The sequence below is a fragment of the Diabrotica undecimpunctata genome, chromosome 4 (assembly GCF_040954645.1).
Source record: "Diabrotica undecimpunctata isolate CICGRU chromosome 4, icDiaUnde3, whole genome shotgun sequence".
NCBI classification, from domain to species: Eukaryota; Metazoa; Arthropoda; class Insecta; order Coleoptera; family Chrysomelidae; genus Diabrotica; species Diabrotica undecimpunctata.
Genome location: NC_092806.1, coordinates 27,932,082 through 27,943,385, shown reverse-complemented (window position 1 = coordinate 27,943,385; position 11,304 = coordinate 27,932,082). Strand labels below are relative to the sequence as shown.

The window sequence follows — 11,304 nt, the reverse complement described above, 5'->3', positions numbered from 1 at the left end:
TTTAAAAAACTCCTTGCAAATTGGAATATCTAGTCCTGTTTGTCTTGTCAAATAATATCATCCTATGTATATGCTGGAATCACTTTGAGCAGTATTGGATTATTTTGAAGTAAGTTTTATTTGGCCATATAAGTAAGATGTCTGTAAATTATAATTGGCGAGTTCATAAAAATCTTTGAATCTAGTTTCACGCCGTTGAAGAGTAATGAGTTTATGGAATTCTCTAAAACAACGACAGTTGAATGCATATCAAACTGTTTGGCAGCAACTATATTACCCTCAATATTTGTATACCCACGCCCACTATTTCGTAATTTTTTTCTTATATTACGTTGCCATTGACTTATATCTGCCTTGCGCCGAGCACCACGTTTCTTACTTCTTAGAACTTATCCAGGATTCGCAATATCGCCAGGCTGAAAATTTCTTTGTAAATGCTCATCAATCACCAATACCTTTTCATTTTCACCTAAAACAAAGTATATTCGTTTCTCGCAAACGATTATGATAATAATAATAAAATGTGCTTCTTTCACTTGACGATTCTTCCATATCAGAAGGATTATGACTGGAACTTGAATCTGCATATGGATCTCCAATACTAAAGATATCACTGCTACCAAATGTATTATTACTGCTTTTACCTGAAAGAGAGGTTACAATAATTCAAGCTTGTATTCAAATATACTTTTAACACCTTATTCCAAAATATCATCTTCTTTCTTTATGTGCCGTCTTCTACCGAAGGTTGGAGACCATCAAACGATAGGTTTCTCTCTTTTGTGCCGCATGTATTATGTTCGCAGCTTCTGGTATTTGAAACCATTCCCCCAAGTTTCTCAGCCAGGATTTCTTCTTTCTGCCCAAACCTCTTCTACCTTCAATCTTGCCTTCCACGATAAACTGTACTTATCATTACGGAACACATGGCCCAGCTATGACGCTTTCCTCTTTTTAACAGTTGTTAACAATTCCACCTCTTTACCCATTCGTCTTAATACCTCTGTCTGTCCAAGGTATTCATGTGTCGATACAGCCACATTTCTAGAGCCGCTAACTTCTTTATAGTTGCTGCTGTTAACGTCCACCCTTCAACTCCGTAAAGTAGCGTAGAGAGTACGTAGCATTTCGTGGCGCGCCATCGGAGGTTAACGCTTAGGTGGCGGTTGCTTAAGAGCTTTCTCATTTTGATGAATTTGGATCTTGCTATTTCAATTCGGATCTTAATCTCTACGTCTGGGTCCCACTTATCATTTACTATATATATCACAGATATTTAAATCGTTGTACTCTTTCAATACGTTCGGCTTCAATATTCAGGTCGATATGTTGAATGTTCTTTTTATTGATCACCATAAATTTAGTTTTCTTTCTATTGATCTTCAGTCCACATTGGTTGCCAGTTGTATTTACTCTATTTAGCATCATCTATAAATCTTCGATGTTATCGGTCAGTATAACAGTATCATCTGCATATCGAAAATTACTTATTGGTACGCCATTAATCTTGATGCCCTCGTTGTACTTTTCCAGTGCCTCTAGAAATATTTGTTCTGTGTACAGGTTGAAAAGCAGTGGCGAAAGAATAAAGCCCTGTCTAACCCGTCTCGAAATGGTTACGTTTTCACTCACCATATGTCCATTCTTCATGTGGGCTGTTTGATTCCAATATAGATTTTTTATAATCTGGATGTCCTTAGTGTCAAGTCCTGTAAGATGTTATAGTTCTATGAGTTTGTCATGTTTGATAGTATCGAATGCTTTCTCATAGTCGATAAAACAGGTGTAAACATCTTTCTGTTGATCGAGACATTTTTGAATCAAGACTTGTATGCAAAGAGCGGCTCTCGAGTTCCAAAACCGCATCTAAAACCGAACTGTGTTTTACTTATGCTGTGTTCTAATTTTGCTCGTACTCTGGAATGGATAATACGCAAGAATACTTTAAGGGTGTGACTCATTAAACTTATAAGGCGATATTCACTACACGTCTTAGAATTCGATTTCTTGGGAAGGGGCACAAATGTAGATTTCAACCAGTCCGATGGAATTGACCAGTATCGTATATCTTATTAAACAGTTCCAATACTACATTCGGGTTGTTCTCGTTAAAAACTTTTAAAAATTCGACTGGAATTTCATCGCATCCTGTTGCCTTTCCATCTTTCGTTTGATCTATAGCTTTTATCACCTCACTTTTCAATATTTTTGGTCCATTCAGATCAAGAGTGTTCGTAGAAATATGACGATAATCTGTAAACAAATCTTTTATGTAATTTGCTCAGGTCCGTAACTGTTCTTCTTTATCTACAATAAGTTTGTTGTTCTCGTCTATTAACCTACCAAACTGTTTTTTCTTGTAAGTATAAGTAAACTCCTTGATTTTTTTATGCATATTAAAACTATCGTGTTTTCGTTCTAGATCTTCTATCTCTTGACATTTTTCTTGTAACCATTTCTCTTAGTTCTTTATATTGTTCGGGATTATTCTTATTTTATCAAAATATCTACTTTTAATAATTAGTTAAGAAAATGATCTGGATAATATATTTATCTCATGTGGATGGAATGTCCATAATAAATAGTACTAAAAGAGGCCACTATTGCACGCGAGAAACTGAAACACCTAGACAGGCATGAACTCGCATCGATGTGAGCCACTATTGCACACGATAGATTAATACAAATCCTAACGCTCGATGTTATTAGTTATATGCTCAAATATCTTTTTGTTTTAATTGGGCCACTCTTGCACTATGCGCTTTATTTGTGGATATCTAAATCGATTTAGGAGAGAATTATTTGCCTCTTGTGGAGTAATTTATTCATTTTCCAGAATGCAACAACGTTACCATAATGCTCCTATATTAAATTTTAAAATTATCGTTTAATGAATGTTTTTTTTTTTCAAAATCTGATTTGAAGGGTGTTTGTGGGGTGAAATGGAATGAAAACTTGTGTTCTAGAACACACACTGCAGGTCATCATGCAGGGTAGAGTCGATGGCAAAAAGGGAATAGGTAGAAAGAGGAAGTCATGGCTGCGAAATATTCGAGACTGGACAAACATGACTGTAGACGAATTATTCCACGTTGCAAAAGTTAAAAATGTGGTCGCCAACCTCCGTTAATGGGGACGGCATAGGAAGAAGAAGAAGAACACACAATTTTCAAAGTTTTGTCTGTGCGATTTAAATGTTTAAAAATTTCCACAAATTACTGTGTAAACTGCGGTTTGTGAACTTTTATTTAGTTTTGTCTGCTGTATACTTAAATTATTGCTTGTACGAAAAGGTTTATAAATATTAAATATCTGGTAAACATATTTATTGGGAATTTGTTATGCGAATAGCTTGTATGATCTTGAAATATTAACTTTTAGTAATATTTTTACTGAAAATAAAAATATCAGTAATTATTACTTATTACTCATCTTTCCAAGTTGTATATATTTAGTAAGTTTGTTATTACTATTTTGTAAGTTCATGTACTGTTTTTGTTTGTTTTAGTTTATTTTTTTATTTTTATACGAATGTTTTTCTACTTTTTTCAATATTTGTTTTGTATTTATAAAATACTAACTTTTGGAATACAAAATATACTATTATTAGGTACTTTTACGTTTCTATTTTTTGTTTTGTAAAGTACCAAGAAAAAATACAAAAAAATTATATACCTGACAATAAAAGTTATACTATGTATGTGTTTTTTATGTTCCATCCATCCTCTAACCCTACATCGCAATTATAATAATAAAACAAGAAAATAAGCTTGACAAATATTTAAATACAATCCATAAACGGTCATCCCCCAATTCGTCCCCGAGCAGGTACTAGAAGATAATCCTACCGTTCTCCGAGAACGATTTCCGAAGTGGAAATTGAAACGTCAATAAACGTACTTTAACCTTTAATTGTGGCTTATTCTCATTTAAATAGTAAGTAGCAAAATATATGATGAGTGTACTTGGCTTTGTAAAATATTGATGAATTAAAATTTACCAATATAAAAAATATACACGTATACACATTTTAATTTTTATAACCAAAAGAACTCATAGTAATACCACATAAGAGAAACAATATTTTAATTTTATTTCTGTATTAAAAATCCCAACGTAACATAATACTTTAATACTGATTCATAATTTTATGTGGACGAGTTCACGAATCTATTTTTATTTACCTGTTATTACCGGAGATGAATTGATGTATGTTTCTTCAGGTAGAAGATTAACCAAATTGGTAATTTTAATCCCGGTTAAAGCACGAGTTAATGCACGTCCCCAAAACAAGCTTTCAAGGGTAATAAAAAAGGACAGTAAACAAAAAATTAGTGGAATGAGTATGCATGAATCAGTCAGGAAAAACACATAATTGAATAAAAGAAATGAATAGATTAAAAATAAACAAGCATGTTTTGAGCAATATTAAAATAATTTTCAATATCATACCATATATTTTTATTGATAATATACGCGTAAACAATTATTTTTATGATTTCTCTATTATACATCACATCCTGTCGTTTGGCGGCAAAATGTACAAAACACCGAAGTCCAATTGTACATCATAAACATCGACATCAGAAGACCAGACTTTTTGAAATCCATTCCTTCTACACAAGCTTTCATTGCAAAAATGGAAGATTCCAATATTATGATCACAGCGTAAAGTATCATGAAAGGTAGAAAAAATATAGGATTTCCCTAAAAAAAATGAAAAATAATGTATTTTGGAGTTTAAAAAAACAGATTATACTTACTGTGATTAATCCTATTAACAGAAAGAGATAGTATTCCGTTGACAGCACCAGGCAAATTAATTTAAGATCTCTTTCGACTTCTGGTGGCACTAGAGTTCCGCTCTTTAATCGTTCTTTCCAAAGAGGTCCTGGTAATACTGATCCACATTTTATTATCCTCACTATATCGAAAACACTCAAGATCTGAAAATAGGCGTGTGCTAGAGATGGGTAAATTAAAATAATATAGGTATCACGAAAGTATAAATTCGAAGATTTCCATTGACGAAACCAAAATTCAGATTTTTGCTTTAATCCGTGTCTTCTATAATATGCGAGGCAAAACAGACGATGCTAAAATATGTAAGAGAGATATGGCGAATTGGTTTCTTGTACTCATAAAGAGTAAACCGAAATAAAAGAAAAGACAGTTAAGATTTGATTTCACTTATAGTGTCTCTGTATATTCTCTTCTACGTATTTCATCCTACCAGGAATCATCAGAGTGACTGGTAGGGTAATTGTGTATAAGAGTACGCACCTATTATTTTTAATATATATCTCCATCTATTAAAGTAATTTTTAATTGAAGGCATTCTAAATAAATTCCTACTTCTTCTTCTTCTTCTAATGGCGCTACAACCCTTTGTGAGTCTTGGCCTGCTTAACAATGTTCTTCCATTCTGCCCTGTCGGATACTTTCCTTCGCCACTGCCTGATGTTCATGGTTTTAAGATCCCTCTCTACGTCGTCTATCCATCTTTTACGGGGCCTTCCTCTTGTTCTGTTTCCTTGGGGCTTCCATCTCTGAACTACTTTTACAGCTCGATTATCTGGCATTCTTTCTAGGTGACCAAGCCAGTTTAGTCTTTGTGATTTTACAAATCTGACAATATCTGCGCTCTGCATTAGTTCATCCAGCTCGTGGTTCATTTTAATTCTCCACGAACTATCGCTGCATTGGGTTGGTCCAAATATCTTCCTTAGTAAAAAAAATATTATATATATAAAAATAAATTCCTACTGCACGGTCATAAACAGAAATCTGCATTATCGTCCTAGTCCTGGTCCTAGTTTTGTCAATATGGTCGCTGCAAATTGTTGCCATGTCGGTCAGATTTATAATTTTGTGTGCTCACAATTTAGTCAATTGAGAGGTAAGCAAACCATCAGTTTTGTATAAAATAATTTTAGACTGCATTTATATGAAATAGTGATTGCTTTTAAAAAAAATAGGCCGTAAATCTATTTGTTTTCGTAATAAATGCTTTAAAATCACAAAATGCATATAATAATATGTATGATTACGCAATGCGAACTCTTATACACAGTTGGGTACTCTTAAACAATTTTTTATTTGTTTTAAGTTTTCTTTTTATTTTCAGATTTTAAATTCATAATGAGTCGGTACAAGCGAAAAACCGATAGAAAATAAATTTTTACTGAACAAAACTTACGAGAAATACAACAAAAATTTGAAGCAGGATATAGCAAAAGAAGTGTAGCGAATGATATGGGAATAAATGAGGCCACATTAAGAAAAAGATTAAAGTGTGGAAATGTACCAAAAGCATTGGGACGATTTCAAAGCGATATTCCAAGCGACCTAGAAGCCGAATTAGCACAACAGATACGAGAATTAGATGAGATGTTTTATGGAATTACAAAAAAAAAATTGCAAATATCAGCGTATAAATTTGCTGAATCTAATAATCTTTCTCACCGTTTTAATAGAAATCTACAAATGGCTGATGAGTCATGGGTAAGAGGATTTTGTCAGCGGAACAAAATTGCGCTTCGACAGCCAGAAAAATGTTCGATGGCCCGAATTATGGGTTTTAATAAAAATGAAGATTTTACGATAACCTTAAAAATCTTTATGAACTAAGGTAATACTCTCCAAGTTCAATATATAACATGGATGAATCGGGTTTATCAATCGTGCCTAATAAGTTACCCAAGACATTAACGAGCAAAGGAAAGAAACTTGTAGGGAAGATAGCTAGTGCAGATCGTGGACAACTTGTAACGGCTGTATGTTGCATGAACTCCACAGGTAACTATATTCCTCCAGCACTCATATTCCCCAGAAAAAGAATAAAGAGAGAGCTGTTTGCTGGATATATTAACACGGATCTTTTTTGTAAGTGGTTAATCCATTTTAATAAGTTTGCCAAACCCAGTGCTGAAAACAAAGTTCTTTTAATTCTCGACAATCACAGCTCTCATCGTGACCTGCAAGCTATAAAATATTGCCGAGAGAATCACATTGATCTTTTATCTCTACCGCGTCATTCAAGCCATAAACTACAGCCACTAGATATTGGTTTTTTTATGATGATTATCCCGATTTATTGATAAGTGGATGGTAATGCCCCCTCCTATGTTACCGACGTACCTTTGGACAATCCAGTAAGCGCGGTAGTAGATAATACTTCAAATGGAGTCCGTGTAGAAGAAGAAAATAATGGACTTCAGCTTTCAATACCATCTGAAGTAATACCTCCTTCAAAGCAGCCTGAGAATGAAGATGATCTAATCTCTTTTCACGTTACACCGCCTCTCAATGTGGTTAATCTTGATATCGAATACGAAGATGGTGTATTAATACCATCACAAGCTAGCACTAATAGCTTAAATATGTCAGTGTCAGCAGCAGAGATTTTACCATTACCCAAAATTAAAGAAAAGCCTAATCGACGCAAAACAAAATCTCAAAAGTCCGCAATACTTTCCGGTAGCCCATATACAAAAGAACTTGAGAATTTGGAAAAAACCAAAGAAGTAGAACAAAAAAAGAAGACGGAACGAATAAAAAGAAAATTAGTGCCTAATTGTAGTAAAGCATCGCGCAAAGTTCAAAAAGGGAATAAAGAAAATGATCCTCATGTAATGTGCCCAGGATGTAATGAATTATATTCAAATTCTGTTGAAGACTGGATCATGTGTTTTCAATGCAAGAATTGGTGGCACGAATCTTGTACGACTTACGTAACAGGAGACTTTATGTGTTTTAATTGTGAGGAGTAGCAAAAAGATGAAATAAAAATGGGTTCTAAAACATACTTTTCATATTTCTTTTTTTATGTATTTGTGTTGCGTTTATTTTAGAAATAAAGTTTGATTTTTAGAATGTCTTAATATTTTTGTACACTTCAGTAATGTGCGTACTTTTAAACATATACCTAGATGCGTACTCTTATGCAAATTTGTGTATAAGAGTACGCATTAGCAGCTTCGCAAACCAAATTAAATATTTCTTATTTGAATACAAACACGGTTTAAAACTATTCTAAAACATTTTTTTAAATGGTTGATTAACAATGTGAGGAATGATAAATAGTCCATTTTCGTAAAAATAAAAAACTGTTGCACTTTTAATATTAAGTGCGTACTCTTATACGCATGTACCCTACAGAAGCTCTAAACGTGAAAACAAATATTTGCTGTCAAAAGAAGCAACAAGAAAATGGCTTGAATATGGACGAAATATGTTGAAATTTATCAAGACGTAATTTATTAGCATGACCATTGTTCCCAATTCAATCTATAAATAACTCGCAGTCATAAAGCCTGTACTCTTCCTCGTGTACCCATAAATGTGCAATTAAGAAGATTTGTACTTATAACTCAGTTTTGTGTTGGTTCTTGTAACATTTAGATTTCCGGTTTTTCTTTTTGGAAGCATAGCTTTGAAAGCAAATAACTTAAATTAACCGCTTCTACTTCCCCTTCTCGGTCACTGCTGGAGTTCCACATCCCATTTTCTTTTTCTTCTTGAACCGCTTCTACAGGAAATTAAAAATCCTCAAGGCTCTCTGGATCTTATTTACTGCTGATTTAAAAAGTTTATTTGGGGTATAGCAAAAGCATTCTGTTAAATTTCAGAGCCAAAGGTGGGTCGATTGAATCATAAATATGAAAATATGGTATGGTATGGATTTAATTATTGAAGTTTCCATTTCTTTCTTGTATTGTTTTTCATATATATTAATTTTTAAGTTGTTTTATATTTAGCAAATGGTTCAATAATTTTTTTGTTTAATTTGGCCACCATTTTATCATAGTGATATTTTAGTTATATTCAAACCAATATCATCATCAGACAGCCTACAACATCCACGGTTAGGTAGGTTAGGTTGTGTCCAGTGCTTCCGATCTTGTGCCGTGTAAATTATTCAATACTAATGCCATCAATTTCTATTTTGCATCTGGTTGGTTTTTTGCTGACTACTATTGTTTTAGTTCTCTTTCCTCTTCTGACTCTTATATTACAGTCATCCTGGGAGTAGATCATGATCGTCCTAATTGATCACCTTTACCATTCCTATTTCCTATAGTTCATAATTCTACATGTTCCACTGTAAACTTACATTCAGGAAGGAAATAAGCTCAAAAAGGCTAGGAAGAGTATACATACGGTGGAGTAGGTTTCTTAATGAATAAGAAAAGTAAATTGCAAATTCAAATAATTAATAGCATCTCTAGCAGAGTTGCATATATAATATTAAAACTAAATTAACAAACCAGAATAAAGACTGGACAGGTTTATATTCTAACTGAAAAAGAAACTTATGATGAAACACTTTTCATCTATGAAAATTACCTAAAACGTAAACAAGATTGGAAATTTCTGATTCGGCACAAAAACACAAGAGGAGAAAAACTTATGGAATTCCTCGAACAAGAAAACAAGAATGAATACCTTGTACAAAAACAAATCTAACAGAAAAAGAAAGAAGACAGAATATTTGTTCTCAAAAAACAAAAAGTATATTTAAAGATATCACAACAATAAATGCCCGCAATAACCGGCAGCAACCGAGGTCTTTAAAAAAAAATAACGCGGATAGGTGCCTTAAAAGTAAGAAAAAATGGAGAAGAATTCGGAAAGGTCTTAGCGAATAAGTACGAATCATATCGTTCATCTAATCAGAATCAAATTGACGAAGTCATCAAAAACCTAAATATACACTTTCTCGAAACCGGACTACAGGTAACAAAGAAAACAAAAGCTACAGAAAACGAACAAAGCAACGAAACTAAGCAACTAATAAAGAAAAGAAGACAATTACTAGCGTAAATAAAACGCTATACTCAAGAATACGTACAACTAAAGAGTCTTAAAATGTCTAAGAGCAACACTGGGTGTTAGATTAGAAGACACAAGAAAGATTATCAAAATTAAAGCCACTAATAACAAAAAAGAGAAGTAGTATTAGAGATTAGAAAAAACGTCGTAGCGGTACTATCAAGTGTTGAGGGATTCGAAATATAAATAAAGCTCCAAGATACGAGGGTATAAATACCGAGCTTTTTAAAATAAACGAAAAGACAAAATAACGATCCCAATACTAATAGAGCTATTTAACAGATGTCTACATACAGCAAAATCTCTAAAGAATGGTACGAGAGTCTAGTAATGTTCCTATTCTCTCCTTCTTTCTCTCTCTCTCTCTTCATTTCTGACCTCCGGAGAGAGTGTAGTAGTCATCGTGATATCGTGTATTGCCCGTCTCTCAAGATCTTGGTCATGTCTTTTAACTCATGCATAGGTCATTTGCATATTCCTGTAATTTGGTCGATCCACCTTGTTGGAAATCTTCCACGTAATCTTCAGTTTATAACCTTAAACCGGTCAATCATGCTTATATGTGGATGATTGTTAATAGTCTATCCACTATCATGATCTTTGTCTTTAATATGTTGAACTACACACTAAATAATTGACTTTCGTTTTCAGCCAGTCGTATGAGATCAATTAACTCTTCTTGACTATTTGCAAGAACGACTGGGTCATCTGCAAAAACTAGCAACCTATAAGGTCTCGCCTGAAGCGCCCCATCCTATGGCAGTAGGGGTCTCCATGAAAATTGGGCCCCGAATACTGAAAGGTTGAGGAGCGCTGACGAAAGTAGAAAGGTAATTAGGCAATAGGTTTCATTGGGTTTCCATTGTTATAAAAAGTGATTAAGCAATGAAATATACTACAAATATTTAATATTTAAGCACTTACCACTCCAAGCAGTCCTAAAATTAATACATAAAATGGAGAAAATGATAATGTAGGGTGTGAACAAATGGCGCGTATGGTCTTCTGGTTTTTCCTCAATACTGGACCGATGAAACTATGAAATGGTAACTTCATACTGAATTTATAAAAGATTATTAATTTACGTACAGCATAAACCTTTGTTTACAATTTTTTACTTTTGCATTTTGATATTATTTACTTGTTTGACAATGACAATTTTGATATTATTTACTTGTTTGACAATGACAATAAATTTGTGACTTTCACAGTTTTGGAAGTATTTATGGTCATATTATAATGCTTAAGACGTTTTCAAACATTATATAAAAAACATGAAAATCAGTAGGTTATTGGTCAAATTCCTAATATTGTCAGCCTAAACAGTAGGTACAATATCAAAAATGATCAATTTATTACAAGTTCTATTTCTTGTGTCTAAAAATGCATAAAATGCATGATAAAATAAAGCCATGTATGGACGTATATTTGGAAAAGCTACATTAGAAAATAAGACGGAATGACTAAATA

At 33.2% G+C, this 11,304-nt stretch overlaps 1 protein-coding gene across 1 annotated transcript; it reads right to left on the bottom strand.

Moving 5' to 3' along the window:
- Nucleotides 1-4,453: 4,453 nt before the first annotated feature.
- Nucleotides 4,454-10,993, bottom strand: LOC140438182 (uncharacterized). The gene is made up of 3 exons (XM_072527892.1): nucleotides 10,759-10,993; nucleotides 4,764-4,946; nucleotides 4,454-4,707 (listed from the first exon to the last, which is right to left on the bottom strand). The coding sequence occupies exons 1-3, from the start codon at nucleotides 10,888-10,890 to the stop codon at nucleotides 4,507-4,509; spliced, it is 516 nt and encodes a 171-aa protein (XP_072383993.1). The 5' UTR covers nucleotides 10,891-10,993; the 3' UTR covers nucleotides 4,454-4,506.
- Nucleotides 10,994-11,304: the final 311 nt, after the last annotated feature.

Coding starts and splice junctions, on each gene's coding strand:
- LOC140438182 (XM_072527892.1), bottom strand. CDS start 10,890: ATGAAGTTACCATTTCATAGTTTCATCGGTCCAGTATTGAGGAAAAAC. Junction 4,947..10,758: donor TTTTAGGACTGCTTGGAGTG/GTAAGTGCTTAA, acceptor GCCTATTTTCAG/ATCTTGAGTGTTTTCGATAT. Junction 4,708..4,763: donor TGTTAATAGGATTAATCACA/GTAAGTATAATC, acceptor CATTTTTTTTAG/GGAAATCCTATATTTTTTCT.